Genomic DNA, 18,951 nt, shown 5'->3' on the forward strand with positions numbered 1-18,951 from the left:
GAATCTTGTAATGGCTGTCTGGGATCTCCTACATATCACAGCAGTGCTCCAGCCACCAAGTGACAGGTTGTAAAATTCACCTTTTGTTTTGCTCTGGTAAGAACTTCACTGAAACAGAAATATTTTTTTTTTCTGCAGAAAGCATTTGGCATCAGCTAAATGAAATATTGATGAAAGAAAAAGGAAAAAAAAAAAAAAAAGGTAGCCAGAAATATTTGACTTTGCCTTAGTCTTCTAAGTACTATAGAATTTTGTTAACTTTTGAATGACAACAGCTATCCTGATAAAATAGATATTTATAGCATAGAATCCAACTGGACGCAGATTTGGATAACCTAGAAATCACATAATCAATTTGTTTGATTTGTTGTATCAGTGTTTGTTTTACAGGTAGGAAGGTGTTTTCAGTTCCTAATTGACATCTGTGGGGTTTTTTTTAAAAAGATAGTTATTATTTTATGAAAAAAAAAAACTTAATTAAAGCTTTGAGGTACTGATATAGAGCATCAGACAAGGAAAAAGTGGAAAAGGAATATGGCCAATTCCTATATATATATAAAGCACTTATCTCAAAATACAGCAACATCTCCTATGAAGGAAGAATAATTAAATGATACATCTCAGCTTAATGTAAAAGTCCTTCAGCTGAGCAGTATCATATCAAATATGCTTCCTAGCACTCTTAACAGAGCTACCATTTTAAAAAGTATTTACAGTTACAAGGGTATCTTTTGAGATACAGAAGGGTAAAATAAAAAGCTTTTGCTGCACCGGAGAGCTTAGTTTCCCAGTTCATCTCAGCAACTGACTGCCCCATGAGGTCCCCCTGTCAGTGGGAAGAGGCTCGGATGGAAGTCCCTCAGGTGAGGACTGCTGAGCTGTGGCACAGTCATTCAGGGGAGTGCAGCTGCGGAGGTACGTACGGAGTCACTTGCCATCCATCCTCTTCTTCCCACCTCTGCTTCCAGTCCCCATGGATTGCGAAGGGTGGCCCCAGCGGGAGGGTGTGATCAAGGAGGCACTCATGCAAAATCACACCACCCCATATGGTTCTCTTATCTAAGCATTTTTTTCTTTAATTCCTCTCTACTCATTAGCCAGGGAAAAAGAATGAGGACTGATAACTTGGGTTCCATACTTATCACTTATTTGGTAGATAATAAACTCTGCATTCAAAATGGATGAGGGTAGTAGATTAGAAGCCATGCGCAGTTCAAGGTCATATTTAGAAGGAGGATCCATTGCCAATTCCACAGGGAAACCTTCATTCTGCTTCATTGTACTAGAGAAAGACATCCCAATTTATGACCTTATGTCACAACTGTTACTTAATGGGGAGGTGGGGGGGGGGAGGGAAGTGGCTGATTATAGAGATTTGCAGCTTGGGGCATTTTTCTGGGTTAAGTGGAAGTGTGCTCTTTGAGTCCAAAATTGTGTTTTAGAGCAAGCTCCAAATGGGAATTTTTCCAAAACACATTTAATTATTTTAACTGATTAAAAATAATAGACCCTATATATCCAAGACATATGTCATACTGTACTTTAAAACATACTGCAAATTGAAGGAAAAATTTTAGAAACTCAACAGGTCAATATTAAAAATTTTGCTGTATTTCAGACCTTTTCTCAATCTTTTTTTCTCTGAAACTAATATTAAAATCTGGGATAAATTTTGCTAAAGTAAATATGTGATGATATGAACATTTTAATTAATATTTTCTGCTGGCTATCATAGTTCTATTGATAAGTTCTTAGAAATTTCTCAGTGTACTGGCTCTTCAAACATAGGTACAGCTGGTTTTCATAGCGATGATAGATTCTTTTCCATTTTTTAAAATAATGAGTTATAAACATCTCTAAAGAAGAGAAATAATGGTAGATTATATACCCATCATGTGGAATGCCTTTCAGCTTTTGTTCTCTCACTTTTATTTTTTTTATTTTTTTAGATTTCCCTTATTTGGTCTTTGGCAGGTTGGAGATTTGTTTTAAATTATTTTCTTGGTCCATCTGCTTAGTCAGTATATATACCTTAGTTTTCTAATTCATGGTTTTAATTTATGTGGGGAACAAACACTACAGAAATGCTTTTCTTTCTAATGCTGCAAAATGGAAAAAACATTTGAATTCAGTGATTCAGGCTGCGATTAAGCATTGCTTTCCTGCCTATGAAGACTTTGGACTGATGATGTTTCAAGTTCTGAACCTTTCAAGGTGTGAAATCATGCATTGTTTGTTAAACAGGGGAAATCAGGATCTAAAGTATTATTTTATAAGTAAATATCTTCTATTTACCAAATTGAGAGACTAGACAGTTTTGATGTAAAATGTAAAAAAAGCAAGTAAAATGTTGAATTAATTATGTTTTCTCTCAATTCATGATGCTACATATTTGTGGAAAGATCTAGTTTTATATTATTTCTAGCCTTTATAATGCAGTGTCTTTCTGATGTAAAATTTATACTAGACATTATTTAGTTGTACTACATTTGACTTCATTGCTGCAGGACACTGCCACTGTAATACGGTAAATATTGAGTGCTAAACAATGTAAACATGGATCTCCTTGTTCAGATAGGCTGCTTATGCAAAGCTGAGTTATCCTACCTCTACTGTTGCTGGTGACCTTGATCACACCACCTTTCATGGACTCTTGTCATGTCCTTTCCTGGCTCTAGCCTATTGTATTCTTTCTACTTTTCAGATCGCTTCTTTAGTGGTTCATTTAGTGCTTAGGCTTGGATCCTTTCTCCTCTTTGCCTTTTCCATTCTTCATTTATACCCATTACTGATTTTGGACCCCCACTCAATTTCAAACTTCTGTGTTTAATATGTGGGTTTTAAATCCACCTCTCTACTTTAAATCTTTCTTCTTGTCCAGTCTCACACATCTCATTCTTCTGCTATTTATTCTGTAAACACGAAACTTGTGCCAAATTGCTCAATGCTTTTACTTGAAACTTCATGTTGTGTCAAAGTTGGCAGTGTCATCATGTTTGTCATTGTCAGCATAATCAGCATAATCTGTGACAACAGTTTGAGCTTTTCACTGGTTCAGGCCCTGAACATGTAGGATGTTTTTAAAAACAAACAAACGCAATGCAGCTGTGGATTAATGGTACAAAGCTCTAATTGTGAAGCACCTGGGATACAGATATTTGTGAGCAGTAAAACATTGTTCCCAGATGAATGTCACTGAGGGATTTGGGCCCGGCTCTGTGTATGTAAGACAGGAGTGGCACAAAAGAGTATCCTGTCGTTTTCAGTTGACAGATGCCATGTCATTCTGTAAATCTGTCACTAGGAATCTTTCCTGTTTTCTTAAAGAGGAAAGTAGGAGTGAGGATGCTGGAGAAGAACCTGACATAGTTTAAAGAGTCTGCAGAGCTATTGGAGCTATAGTTGCTCTGGGCTGGTTTGGACTGCATCATTGCGTGGGATTTCCCTGGCATGAGGAAGACCACCAGAGCTCCATCTCTGATCTGTTAGCCAGCCTCCAGCCCTGACTCCTGCAAACACCAGAGTATTGAAATGCATCCTTGGAGGACAGCGTTATAGGTATACAAAGTGGTAGTCTTCTGAAGTGACAGTACTGCACTGCTCTGTCAAATAAGGTTTGCTCAGCCCTGGGTCTTTTACCTAAAAGAAGGGGTTGGAAAGGGACTGAAAGTTTCAGGTTTTTTATAAAGAAGAAGAACATTCTAGCATCTGCAGTGGCCGTGGGATCAAGATGAAGATTACTGCACTCCTACCCTAACCCCTCCTGTGAGCTGCAGCAGATTCCTGTAAATGTTCTTGAGTGCTTTCCAAAGCATTTGCAGGTTCAACGATGAATGTAACTCCGTTAGCCACAGAGGCCAATGTTTTCTTCTAGGGGCCAGTAGAAGCCCAAGTCCATTAGTACACTGGGGCAGTAGAAGTCGCTCAGCAGCACAGCATTGCTGGAGGCCTCCTGGCAGCAGTGCCAGGCTCGAGCTGGCCTCACCTCCATGGCTAATAAGGTTGTCAGCCTCTAGGTCTGTGTGCAAAATTGTGTTTGCAGGTCACAGGATTTTGTTTTGAGAGCATAAGTCAGCGGTAAATTGGCAACACGTTAGAGATTATTTAGGGAATTTCTTCCCTTTACCTTTTTTTTCTTTTGATGTTGCAGGAAATATTCAGGAGGTCATATTACAAGAACACTTGGAAAAAGAAGATGAAATTCTGGTTTCCTTGGCTGGTTTGAAACAGGTATAACTATTGCTTAGCCTTCTTGTAACCTTCAGTGCTATTAATCCTTTCTTATTTTTCTCCTTTTTTATTCTTTTTATATACTATGTTTTGTCTTGTTGTAGCTGTTTTATTAATACTAATGCATCAACCAGAACTGAGGAAGTGTGACACCGTCATTTTTCTTAATGCAAAATGTACATGCTAGGGAATAATCATGCCTATGTCCCCATTATTTAAATGTGACGACACTTGAATGTAATTGAATTAAAAAAAAATACTACGTACATAAAATGAGAATGCTGCTGAGAATCTGTAGCTCTGATTACACTGCCCTCTGCTCCCTCAAAATACATTTTATGAGGAATGATGTGACATATGTTAAATTTACAACAAGGTAGGGAATAATCTTAGCAGTTTCATTCTCTTTAGATTTCTTGGATAGTTGTTTTCCACAACCACATTTCACTTATATCTTTAACCAATACAGATATGAATATTGACTTGCTCCCTATCTCTTCAAAGCAAATATTTTGGGGAAATGGTGTATGAAACATGCTGCACAGAGCTTTACAAAATTTAGAATTCCTCCAAATTTCTAACTTACATCCTTTGCTCTCCCATTCAACAACAGATCAAAGATATCCTGAAAGGTTCATTGCGTTTCAACCAGAGCCAGCTGGAAGCTGAAGAAAATGAGCAGATCACTATAGCCGATGATCATTACTGTTCCAATAGTCAGAATAAGGGGACAGGTGATGTCCTAAAGGGACCTGTGATGACAAAGCAACAGTTCATCCCAGGCCGACAGGTAAGATAAAAACATCTCAGATGCGCCATTGATGGAATTAGTCTTTTGGAGACTTCCTTTAGCATGTCCAGATGTTACATGGGAACACACCACCATTCCTGGTGCATATGGAGCCAAGGTTTAAAGTGTCTCTCTAGCTACTGTCCTATCCCATCAATTATTTTTATTATAGCCTTAAGCTCCACACACAGATATTTATGCAGTGTATGGGGGGCGCTCTTCTTTCAGATTGTTGAATCACAGAATCACAGGTTAATTTCCTACAAAAAGATGTAAAAACTAGAGTTAAATGTTCCCATATCAAATGTTCTCATATGATTATTCTCATTGTCCTTGTCCTCCAGAATCCCATTATGTAAGAGCTGATTATCTGCATTGCAGTGTATTCATGGCCAGTGCCAAAAAGGAAATAGCGAGGAGGTTGCTTTTACCTTCTACTCCATTGTATTGACTTTCTCCTTGAATCAGTAAACAGTGTTTTCACATACAAAGCATAGTCACAGGACGAGTTCATACACAGAAAGAGGTATTTTCCTTTCATGTTAAAAGGTCCCTCTCTGTCTAAGACTCGGTCTGACTCAAATGTGATCTTAAAACCAAGTACTTCTGTATATGCACATTTCTATATTGAAGTTTTGTAAAGTCTGCCACCCCACTACTGATACTCACACTTGTAAATTAGTGGCAGCACTATCACCTCCGAGTCTGAGTCTGCAATCAGTTTACTTTTGACAATTTTACTTAGGAACTACAGGAAATATCTATTCATTTTTAAATAATGACATAGGGTTGTTTTGTTTTATTACACACAATCCCCCTGAGTTAGCACACTCTATGTTAAAAATGATATTTTAATTGTATTTCAGTATTAGAAGCAATACTGATATTAATTTTTTTTTACTTAGTAATGGCAGGTTCAAAGAGCAAAGCTTTGCTAGAAAGCTTTCATTGCTTGTTTAGGTGTTGTCATTACAATCACTACTTTCTTCCATAATAAAGCCATAGCTTAAACTGATGTAACATATTGGAGTGTTTTGCTGGTTTTGGCTGGGATAGAGTTAATTTACTTCATAGTAGCTAGTATAGAGCTATGTTTTGGATTTGTGCTGAAAACATTGTTGATAACACAGGGATGCTTTAGTTACTGCTGAGCAGTGCTTACACAGAATCAAGACCTTTTCTACCTCTCACTCCACCCCACCAGCAAGTAGGCTGGGACTGCACAAGAAGTTGGGAGGGGACACAGCTGGGACAGCTGACCCCAACTGACCGAAGGGATATCCCATACCACGTGACATCATGCTCAGCATATAAAGCTGGGGGAAGAAGGAAGGGGATATGGCGTTTTGTCTTCCCAAGTAACCATTACATATGATGGAGCCCTGCTTTCCTGGAGATGGCTGAGATGCCTGCCGATGGGAAGTGGTGAATGAATTCCCTGGTTTGCTTTGCTTGTGTGCACAGCTTTTGCTTTACTTATTAAACTGTCTTTATCTCAACCCACGAGTTTTCTCACTTTTACTCTTCCGATTCTTTCCCCCATCCTACCAGGGGGGAGTGAGCGAGCAGCTGTGGGGTGCTTAATTGCCAGCTGGGGTTAAACCACAAGTGTTCATATAATGACCTCCTATTTTTGCCCTCTATCTCCTAGCATTTTATAAAAAGTACCTTTTGAGTTCTTGCCAAAATGGCAAATAGTACTTTTTTTGGTGATTAGGAAGGTAGAATGCCATGTAAAATGACAACATGCTGTATGAGTGCATGCTGACCCTACTCGTCCTGGAGAAGCCCTTACTCAGTTGCTGGTCTAAACTGTGTGTCACTGAGTGGAGGCGCTGGGGCTTTGCACTTTTGAGTATGAGACTGGAGCAAGTGAAGACTTGTCTGCGCAGGTTTCTTTCCAATGGAAACTTTTGGGGACATGTGTAATGAGGTCTGGTCTTATCCCAGTGTGTAGTCAGGATATATAAATCCAGCCCCAGGAACTGAGAGGCATCCGTGGGTCCCAGAATTTCAGAGGCTGTTAGTAAGCCAACTATGAGCAACATGAGTAGAGGTTGTACAAGCTGAGCTCCTGCAGAGCATTAACGAGGCTTCAGCACTGCATGGTCTACATTTGAAGGTGCATTACGTTCATACGAATTAGCCTCCTCTCCTCTTATCTTCTAGAAGTTCCAGTTATGATAATGAACAACAGCCTTTTTGACAGAAAGAAAGAGAAAAGATTAGAGTTAGAAACAGCAGTCCAGGAGGACCGTTAGTATCGTGACAGTCTGTGCTGTTTCCGAGCCCATAGTCTTCAACCACCGTGTCTAAAATCAAACAAAAAGAGGAGAGCTTTGCACCCCTCTTAATAAAACACAGGAAAATAACACTGCTGAATTTACTGGGCTGTGACATTTGACTGTTAATTGACAGGGTCAGTTGTTGGCCCAAACTGACCACAGCCCAGGCTTTTAGCTCTGCTGAAGAAAATGGGCTGCACTGATGCCCTGGGTCAAGCCAGGAGTACTTACTGAGAGCTACAGGGGGATTTAAAATTCCAACCACTTCTAGACCATTTAATACATTTCTTGCTAAATAAATTTTACTGTATTTACATTTTCTGTGACTTTGGTAATAAATGTAATTCTGTTTGATGTGACTTAGAGTGTAGAGATTTTTCTCTGGTGGAATTACAGGGATATTTTCTAGGACAGCTGGAAAAGTTACAGGTATAGCTACTATGTAATTGAGATTAAAATCTGGTCTTTTGTGCTTGGTTGTTATATAAGTATAAATTGTCATCTTTACATTTTTTAAAAGTGCTCTTCCTCCTTTTTGCCTCAAAATTCCCTTTCTGGAATGTGAGGATAAGAATACAGCCCTTCGTTGGAAAGAAAAGCTGCAAAATTAAAAATGCAAAAAAATAAGATAAAGGCTCAAAGAAATAGAGCATTTTTTAGAATGTTTGGCTTTGGTAGCAGCATGCAGTTGACAAACAGAAGGCTTCTGTTGCTAAATAATGAATGATAATTAACACATTATCTTGCCTTTATGTCTGTTCAAAGAAGGAGGCAAAATGAGCTGCTGTTCTTCTAAGATTTCTTGAATTGTATCCTTACAGTTAGTTTTAACTCATTCACAGTATGAAGGCAATTGAAATAAGCCTGGTCCTAGTAGCTGATATTCATCAGGAAAAAATGTTTGGAGAAGCCATATGGCAACGGGCGTAAGGTTGTTAACTTTCAAAGCTACTGGAAGTATAATACTGTCATTTTTCATTTATTCAGTAGTGGCAGCAGATGGGAAAAAACATGGTTCACGTCAGCATGAGATTCCTGAAACAGAAACAGGCAGAAGAAGAAGGGAGGAGGTATTTTACCTCTGGAAATATCAGTACCAAAATACCAATGTATGCCAGGGATAGGCAAACATTTACAGGAGGCTCTTTTATAGCATTTTGGAGTCAATATCTATGCTTTGACGCTCCTCTGATACTTCAGTGAGCTATAGGTCTCTTTAACTGAACCAAAAAGAGTGGGTAGAACAAAAAGTAGTGTTGCAAAGCACAACACTAATGACCAGAAATTGGGATGAGTAGTTTTCCTTCCTTTCCCTTTATTAAAGGGCAGAATGCTTTTTTAACTGCAGAAGAGCACATTTTTGGAAGCAGAATTTAGGAAACTGCAATACCAATGCAAAACATTTATGAGGGCCCTTGCTGGGGCTCACTGCCAAAAAGAAGACACCCCGTTAACATCCTTGGGGGTGCCAGCAAGGAAAATACTGATCTTGCTGGGCAAGCATGTCACTAGGCAAAATCTGTGTCACCCTATGCAAGGTGGAGCCATCTCAGATGTGAGGGCTGCGAGGACTGAAAGAGCATGATCTTGATAGCTTGGAATAATGAAGTGTATAATTTTGCAAAATGAGACTGTACTGCGTTCCCTCAGAGCTTTTAAATAGAAGTGTGGAAGGAAGCCAGGTGAACTATGCAGTGGTGGTTGTTTAAGGGAATGTATATTTCTGTTGTGTGGGGTGGGGGGGCGGAAACAAAGTGCTGAAATTTTGAGCATGGCATTTAGAGCTCCCAGAAAAGCTTTACCAGGCCCTGTCTTGTGGCTGCACTGGGTGCCTATAAAATCAGACAACAACTAACATGGAACCTCATGAGGTTCAACAAGGCCAGGTGCAAAGTCCTGCACCTAGGTCGGGGTAACACCCCGTATCAATACAGGCTGGGGGATGAACAGATTGAGAGCAGCCCTGCCAAGAAGGGCTTGGGAGTATGGGTGGATGTAAAACTGGACATGAGCCAGCAATGTGCACTTGCAGCCCAGAAGGACAACTGTATCCTGGGCTGCATCAAAAGAAGCGTGGCCAGCAGGTCGAGGGAGGTGATTCTCCCCCTCTACTCTGCTCTGGTGAGACCCCACCTGGAGTGCTGTGGCCAGATCTGGAGTCCTCAGCACAGGAAAAACATGGACCTGTTGGAGCGAGTCCAGAGGAGGGCATGAAGATGATCAGGGGGCTGGAGCACCTCCCCTGTGACAACAGGCTGAGAGAGTTGGGGAGACCTTATAGCAGCCTTTCAGTGCTTAATAAGAAAAATGGGGACAAACTTATTAGGAGGGCCTGCTGCAATAGGACAAGGGGTAATGTTTTTAAACTGGAAGAGAGTAGATTTAGACTACATATAAGGAAGACATTTTCACCACCATGCAGGTGGTGAAACACTGGAACAGGTTGCCCAGGGAGGTGGTAGATGCCCCATCCCTGGAAGCATTCAAGGCCAGGTTGGACGGGGCTCTGAGCAACCTGATCTAGTTGAAGATGTCCCTGCTTATTGCAGGGGGGTTGGACTAGATGACCTTTAAAGGTCCCTTCCAACCCAATGATTCTCAACTTCTGTGATTCTATATTGGTGGAGCAGAGCCACGGTTGTGTGCTGCCTGTGTCCTCACCCCATTGGAGATGGCAGTCGATTGACTGACAGCTCATGAAGACAGCATTTCAAATAGACCAGATGAAAGCAAAAGGCTAATTAATAACAAATGATGTCTCAGCTCAGAAGTGCTTAAACAGTGAAGTGTCCCTCCTTGTAGGATAGATCTGTTTGTTTTTAACTTCATGGAAGCTGCTTGAAGTTGTTGACATTTGAGCCATCCTGGTTCTGCACAGATCAGGAAGCTTGAGATCAATTTTGATAGCACTCAGCACAGGATAGTTGTTCATATTTCTAAAAGCAATCTGCTCGGTTTGGTATGAATTTTATTAAGTCATCTGAGGAAAATGGATTAGTATCAAACAATAATAGATGTAAATTTCTATCAGTTTGACAACTGTCTTACACTGGGACCTTTAAAATTGTATCCAATACTCTGGACTTAAAATATTTTCATTTGAACAATAAAGTATTAAAATGGGTTAATTATAAAACAGAATACTATATATTATTATACCTAGATAATAATATAATATTATTATACCTACATACTGTGTAGATAACACCCAAAAAATTATAAATCATAAAACCAGGATGTTTTAAAAATTTAAATATTTGAATCCTTGTTCATATAAATTTTGGAAGGAGACAGGTCATGATTCTGTGATTCAACATATTTTCACATTCAGCTGATATTTATCTTCTTTGTGACTTTAAACAACTTGTAACAACTATGTAAATAACAAGCAAAGACTTCCAGCTCCCTCATTTCATATTACAGTCATTCTTAATCACTGGGGGTTTTGGTCCCTGAGCTACTCTACAGTTCCCCTTCAAGAATGTTCTGATCTATAATCAGATCAGAGCAATGGAAAATTGTTTTCAGCTGTAATAATAAATTTGGCAAAATAAGTTTTGCTGGAGGCCATGGATACCGTAACTCCAAGTTGTGGCTTGCTGATACTTGTGATGACCTCCATACTCCAATTTTGTATACTGTGCTGAGGGTCTAACTTTATCTCATTCAGATTATTCCTGTTGTTCTTTTTTGTAGAGGCTTTCTTTTTTTCTCTGATACCTACAATCTCTCTTTTACCCCAAAGTGAATTTACATTTTTATGTTTGGGAAAAGAGTCACAGCTGAAGGGCTTGTAGTTGACACACATATTGACATATACATTTCCCCAGTTGCCCCTTTACTTCTCCTTTTTCTCAGTCTCGCATTAGTGTAATCAAATACATTGTTTTCAATATCACACCACTTCAGAATACTTGTCCCCACAGGCTGCTTGGCAGGTTGCATTATTACTCTGAAAAAAATTGTGTGAGACCAACTAAGAAAGCAGACATATTCTTGTTAGAGGAACATAGCACTAGATAGGAGTTGAATGCATCTCTCGCAGAAGAAAACAAAGTGTTTTCCATTTAGGTTGCATCCAAGCTAATAGTCTGCCAGTTGTCAACAAGTGAAAGATCCCACTCTGCTATGTATTGCAGTCTTCACTTCTAATTACATATAGGTCTGACTATTGAAAAACTGAGTTTCTCCTGAATATGGCTAGTTGGAATATAAGATTGCGAGTTCGTAGAGTTTTCTGCTACACTGACGTGTAGTCTTGATCCACTACCTGAGTGCTCAGGGACACACATTTCCCAAGGTCTAACCAGACAGAAGAGGGATTGCTGGGCCCTCATTTTCTGGTACAGTTAGAAAATACTCGACAACACTAAGCCTAGAAGCCCTGGGAGCCCTGATCTGTTGAACCCAAACTGGTGCACACTAAATCAGGTCTATGTATGGCTCAGATTCCCCAGGGCAGGGTTTTACTAGGTAATTTTATATTCAACTTTTTTTCTGACAAGCTCCAAAATGCTATTGTACATGCAAGCCATCAAAAAATTCCTCAATACTACTTCATTAATTACTACAGAAAACTAACAGCAGTGAGAATATATTTACTGCAAATCTTCACGACTGTAATGTCTGTGTTAGATGCCTAGCTGCGGTGATTGTTACATGGATGCGCTATGATGATGAAACATGTAAGACTGCTATAACAAATGTATTTTTAGAGTGTTGGGGTTTATACTTTTGTAAATAACAAATAAATTACTTCATCCAAAGTTAATACCCACTTTATTTTTTATTTCTTGATTTGGGCATTGCTACTTCTGGATGATGATTGTTCCTTTATCCCACTCCCATATCACTGGTACACATCATAAACCTCATTAAGTGGTAAAATTGGTACTAACTTTAATTCCTCTCTGTGCTTTTGTCTCACAGACTACGACTGATGTGAGCACAAGTGAGAACAAGAGTGCTGATGACTATATTATGGTTTCCAAAGAAGAGGAAGGAAGTAGAAGTGCTGTCCCGGAGCCAGCGCAGTCCCTTCAGGCACACAAGGAGTCAGCGGTGAAGCCAGAAGCTCCATCTCGTTCTTCTTTGATATTCTCTGACCCACTGATGGGCTCCATTTCAGCCTCTTCCAGCAACCTGAGCTCCAGCCCTGATGACAACAGTAGTAATAACAGCAAAGATTCTGACTTTGCTATTGTCAGCCCACTGGACATCTAAAGAAACAGGTTGGGAGAGTTTGGGAGGTTAATAGTTACAACTCAGCTCAAATTCCTATGATTCCATGGGCTGGATAGTTCTTTGGATTAGGACAGAAAATAGATAAAGGTAACCCATTTCAGCTGCCAAAAGCCTAAATTTAAAAAAAAAAAAAAAAAACAACCCAAACAAACAAAACAAAAAGACACACATTTGTAACTTTTCAGAAAGAATAGACACAGTAATAACTGCCTTAAATAAAGATCCGGTAAAACCCAGTTCTAATATACAATTATTCTTAGTTATACCATTACCTTACTTAGGAGCTTTGTTACTATAGAACTGTTGCTTTCCCAAAACATAGAATAGTATGTGCTAGGTACCATAATGGATTAGGAAATGTGTAGATACTTTGCATCAGACCTGAAACAGCAAAGACAAGCTAGATTTAATACCGTCCTTTTACAAAATATGCGCGACTGGGTTTTCTGAGTAGGAAAGGGTACTGTTTCTTCAGAGACTGTGATTAGAGAAGTAGGGAATGTGGCTCAGAAAGATTAAAAGCATCATCCTAGCAGTAACCTTGCTCTCAGTTGAGGAATCCTAATTTCTTTGTTTTCATCCGGCAGTAGCCTGAGGTGTGTTCAAGGCAGAGGTTTGTGTAGTTGTTCCTCGGCACTGTCTTACAGAAGAATGTGTGACAAATTCCTTGAGAACAGGGGCCTATACAACAGAGGCTTATTTCCCTTTGCCTACCTTTTTTCCCCTTGGGAGTTCCCAGTTCACCTCTTTCCCTCTTTATATCTGTCTACTTCTCCTGGCATGAATTATTTTTTATTTTACTGAGACTACCATGGTTAAAACAGTAGGTGCAAGGGAAATTACAGTATTTCATAGTGTAGACCTGAGCCAGCTGAACTAAAACTAGCTTGAGTATGATAACTTACCAGGGAAGGGTGCAAAGTGAAATGAAATGTTCATAGTTAAAAGCACTTTATGTCTTATTGCTATTATCTTCTATAGACTCTGTTTACATATATTCCTATACAATTTCCACATTTCTAGTCAAGAAAAACATAGTGGTGCAGCAGCGTTAACCAACAGAAAGTTTCTAATTAACTCTAGAACTTGTTCTATGGAAAAGTGTATTTCTTTCCCATCAAGTACATAGTACATCTAATAACAGTTTTTTCAAGTCAGTAAGGGAGGAGGGGGTGTGCTCTCAGATCCCTTTAAACTCTGTTGGAATTCACAAAAAGAAACCGGTGGTGAATGGATGCCTCCTCTTGCAGGATCTACACAGAGCTAACTTGAGGAAGGCATGCTGGAAAGTCACTCTATAACAGCAGCAAAAAAATTGCATTATCTACTTTCAAGATACATATACATTATACCATGCAACTGCTTCATTATTGCATGGCAAAGCTTGTGTTTGTATGGAGTTAAGAAATGGTAGTTATTTGCTGCTTAGTCTGTAATTGTAAACAGAGTTAAGTACCGTATTCCAAAGATGAGGTGACATGTAGTTTGCTGGTCTTAGATTTTACAAGGTCTATGTCAGTGACTGAACTGAAGAGATAATTGTCACGTAATTACATGGTAGCTGCCATATCCTTACATGTTCAAAAGGCGCCACGTAGTTTGTCTGAAATGATCTGTGCCTTGTAAAAATGATAAAATACTAAAATGTTATGACCAGACATAGCATCATACCTCTCTGCAACAGAGTGATATGAACAGTCAGATGACTGTTTAGATGAAAGACCTTAAATGCATAACATTTCAGAGGTGTGTTTATTTTGGTTTAATTTTAAGCTTCATAGAAAATCACTTTGGAATTCAGCATGCATGCCTGTCTTCAGGTTTATTTTATTTCCCTGAGTTTGCATGAATGCCAGGGGATTAGGTGGCTGTTGATTTATTTAGGTCTTTCAAGCTTTTCTAGCCTTAACCCATTCAGCAACGCTTGTGCCACACCACCAACAAAGGGGAATCTGTTCAAGAAGTACCTATGTAAAAAGGAAAGAAATATTCTGGGGACAGAGGGAAAAGTTTTATATTCTGTGATACATAAACCTTCAAAGATTCCAGTACTTTGGCAGGGGAAAATGTTTTTACTTCTTTTTTATTTTTTTAAGCATCAGTCTTTTGATTTCTGTTCTGGTTGTTTGTCAGGGATCACATTGCTATTTTCTTGAACAGTCTCATTGCCAATGGAAGAGTGTGATTTGTACAGTTCTTTTATTTTTGTAAGTTAGTTGTATCTTTAATATTGCATATTTTAAAACAGCGCTAAAAGTATATAAAGATTTTGGGAGTTTGTAGCAAGTTTTCACTAATCAGTGAATACCGATGAGATGAATGCCTATCATGCCATGGGATATGATAAAAATCTTCAGAAGCAGAGAGATGATTATACAAGTAAGATCAGAGCAAATTCCAGTAAATGAATCTGCTTTGGTTATACCGTGTCCTTCCACATCTCAAATATGTTGTCTCTGGTACTTCATCATAGTGCGGAGATGGTTAGAATTTTGTATATTCATTAAGTTAGAAACTTGTAAGTTAGACAAAATGTCAAGTCATCACCCCATCTTGCGTTATGTTAAGAATATACTGAGAAAGAAATTGTCATTTAAAATACAAGATTATTCTTTTTCTCTGAAGATTACCTGCTCATGACGTTCATGGATAACAATAATCAGATAGAAAAGTTATATGCATTGCAAATTACTGATGAAAACTAATATGGGATTAAGAAATGTATCTGAGACTGTTGTACTGTATCTCACATCTGTAATTTATGACTGTTTAAAGTCTCTTGCATGTCATGTCAGTTGTATGTACTGCAGAAAGGCAGTATCATATTTTGACTGGGTATTCATTTAGTCGTGGAGCTTTGTATCTTTACTCTGGAAGAACATCTAGCCCGCTTTATTAAAGAAAGAATTAACAAATTTTCTGGGCTGTGCTTGTCCTGTTTTCTCAAAAAGGAGGGAAAGTTTTTTGACTAGAATACAGGAGGTGTGATTTCTGAGAACAAGAGTGATTAAAAACTTTAACTATCTCATTATCTATATAAGCACAAATATTATTAATATTTTAATCAGATTTTATATATATATATATGTATACGATCCAGGGAATAAAACTGTTTGCCATTTATCTCACCCAAACAACACAGAACATTTCCTATTTTACCATATTTATTGTATCTGAAAATAGGAAACCAGAATTTAACATGGTATAACTTTTCTGCAATTTCATGAAACTTGGTATAATTCCATCATTGTGTCTCAGTCACAGTGCCAGTATCTGTACAGTACCTTTCTGAATCTCAATACTTTGTTTCATATTCTTAAATATTTCCTGTGATTCTGCAGTATGTTCTCCTCATTAGATGGCACTGAGGCAGCTATTTAAAAGATTGTATTTCAGATTTAAGGTGTACTTGTGCCTGGCGGTTACAATGTCATCTGTTCAAATACGGACACAGCAATCCTAACGTGAACAGTTTCCTGAGTTCTGGCTGTCAGCCCTTAACTAATACTTTCGATTTTGTGCTGCATGTGTTGGTCTTGAGTGAATGTCTGTAATGGTTGATTAGACTTGAAAAGGTGCAGTTTCATAAAATAAACTTCATTTGGCTACAGAATAGTAATTACACTGTCTCATAATCTGTGCTGTTCTTTTAAGAGTGATCATATACAGTCTCTGCATTAGTGTTTCCTGTGTCGCTGAATCTGCTAGACTCCCACTTTAGTAGCTAGCTAAATTTAGAGATGAAGGAGCATTGAAAGAAGGTCATCAGAGAAACAGCAACTTGAAACATGTACATAGGCAACTTGTTTGTCTGCTGCTCACAATATATTTAACCGCTAAAATGGTGAGGGAGGTTTTAGACATGTGGGAGGATCTTGCAAGAGGCAAAGTGCATAACCCTAGAAACAGACAGCGAGACAGAAGGGATGCAGCATGAGACTCTTAAACTACAGATTCTTTAGGGCAGGAACCATCTTTTTCTCTGAGTTTGTACAGAGCGTCTAACATAGTTTGCCATAATCACAGATGCTGTCAAAATTAGGATAATAATAATAATATACTCATTATTTCAGAAGGTTTTGCTCTTTCAAACAGTGAGCTAGATGTAATCCAAGCATAGTAACTCAGCTGATAGCAGTAGTGTTGATTCAGAGGAATTTGGTCCTACACTGCTGAAATAAGTGCAACTGAAGTACAGTAGCTTAAATAAATTAAAATAAAATTTAAAAAAAGCCGCACTAGAAACAGGATAACAAGATTGCCAAATACAAAAAACCTGTATTTTTCTCCAGACATATATGAAGTACAAGAAATATTTTCTAAAATATGCTTCAGGTAACACTTTTGTACCTTGTTTGACTAGGTAGGTTTGTGCAAACCTGTATTTGTTTTTTTAATTTGCAAAAGCCTAACGGATGCTGAGATGCAGGAAGCATTAAAATATATCAGCTGCAGAAGGACGACACTGTGGTTCCATTTTCTATGAATGGTAGGAATTTGATGCTTCAAATCCCACTGATTTAACACTTTCACTATATTCCGTGGTGACAACATGAAAAACCCTGTAAGCATTTCCAGAGACCTGATGGGAACTCTGCTGCTTAAGTCATCACGTGCAGTCACAGAGCTTTGAGCTGAGAAAGTTTTCACAGCTTTGCCTTTCACTGTGAGCTTCAGGGACTGTGGCGAGATTAGGTTTGTCTGAATTTTTAACTAGTACAAAGAAGCATTCGAAGATGCTATAAATTATCATGTTAGTATTTGAGACCTTTTGGAATATAAATTGCTACATAGTTTTGAGATGGAAGAATAGTTGTCACTATGTCTTGATTTCCCACCTGCTGTGTTAATTGAATCCAGGGGATGGGAAATATAATAGCATTTTCAGATCAGCATTAAATTCCCCTTTAAGAGAAAATACCAAACAAACAGATATTGAAAGGCAGGTGTCGTATACCTCTGTGTAATACTCAGGAACATGCATCATTTTTATCCATAAACAGGGGGACTTGCAATGGCCTGGAACACATGGCAGAAAATGTACATGAATGTGAGCCTGTTCTTAAAAATGTTTTTAAAGTTCCAAGGATTAAAATACATCAAAATGTTAAAAAAATGTTTAAATACACACAAAGCTTATTTAAGCTTGCAAAGATTATCAGGTCTCAAGTTTCACCTAGTTTATAAAAGTGTTACATTTTCTTCTTAAAATCTGATTACTTACTTTATTGCTTGTTCCACCATGCAGATTTCCACGTACCACAGTCTGGAGTGCTGCAGCATTTGCACCGATAGTCCACGTGATACCCACTCTGCCAGCAACCCCAGGGTTGAACAGTGTTAGGGTACGTTTTGGTGTGAGCCCTCTGAGTGTTACCTTCTCCAGTTACTGCCTTACTTACTACTGCCTCGCAGTCCCTACCTGCGTTTCGTCCACGTGTCTTTTCTAACTGATCTTTGATTGTAAGGTCTGCAAGTCTTTTGGCATCACATGTGCGTTGCACGTGCAGCAGTGAAACCCCAGCCTCCAGGTGATACCACAGTGTGACTTAAAAAGGAACCTACAGGTAGGAGTTTGGGACCACAATGAATTTGTGTTTCAGAATTGTGCTTCAGACCAGTAACTTTCAAAATCTGGAGAAAATTAATTCCAGTATATGAGCAATGACTTGCACATGTTTACTAAGTCTTGAAGAAGTTGTGAAGGGGTAACTCCCCAGCAGACCCTCTTTCCAAACTCCTTTTGTTCTCATTTCCCACAGTCAAGCCCATCTGGCAGTTTTGTGATACCGGACATAACCCATAAAACTTCAGCTGTTTAATCTTCTTGAATAAATGAATTCTCGGTCACTGTGATCAAAGTTAGCTGTTCATCATCTGAGGACTCCAATACCCTATGCCTGCAGCCTGGATACCAGCCCAACCAGTGTGTTCGTTGTTCTCGTGTAAAATCTGAAATCTTATGAAAATCTCACAATACTTGTACAGCAGGTGGTATCCATATTCAGTCCTCATAACTTCCCTGTGGTAAGCGTTATTGTAATTTTTATTGCCTAATATTTTCTTTATCCACACTTCCTTTGTAATCCTTACAATCAGGAAAAAAATAGAAGAAAAATATTGGCTTGGCTCAAAAATGCTTTGCTTTTCCTTTCCTTCCTCCCTCCTCTCCTGATAAAGTGTCTTTGCTGAAGATTTTTCGTTCTTTTACTTGTAAAACAGACTATGTCTATTTAAACTGGTTATGAGGTAGAGTTATGATAAGTTTTATCTTAAAAATGCTGAAACACAACATTGATTTCTCCAAACATTTTCTCGTACTGGGTGAGTGGAGCTTGAATTAAGCATCAACTTTACAAAACTATAAATGGGAATATTGTATTTTTTCAGTTTCTAAAAAAC

At 38.6% G+C, this 18,951-nt stretch overlaps 1 protein-coding gene across 7 annotated transcripts in view; it reads left to right on the forward strand.

The window, feature by feature from the left end:
* The window catches only part of TBC1D5 (TBC1 domain family member 5), a 329,005-nt gene extending 312,834 nt beyond the window's left edge, over nt 1-16,171 (forward strand). For all 7 annotated transcript variants that reach the window (XM_074861379.1, XM_074861390.1, XM_074861400.1 and 4 more), the window contains 3 exons: nt 4,151-4,230; nt 4,844-5,020; nt 12,235-16,171. In XM_074861379.1, the coding sequence (XP_074717480.1) occupies nt 4,151-4,230; nt 4,844-5,020; nt 12,235-12,528 (551 nt within the window). In that variant the 3' untranslated portion in view covers nt 12,529-16,171. The remainder of the gene's footprint in view (nt 1-4,150; nt 4,231-4,843; nt 5,021-12,234) is intronic.
* Nucleotides 16,172-18,951: the final 2,780 nt, after the last annotated feature.

This window comes from Strix uralensis, chromosome 1 (genome assembly GCF_047716275.1).
Source record: "Strix uralensis isolate ZFMK-TIS-50842 chromosome 1, bStrUra1, whole genome shotgun sequence".
NCBI lineage: Eukaryota > Metazoa > Chordata > Aves > Strigiformes > Strigidae > Strix > Strix uralensis.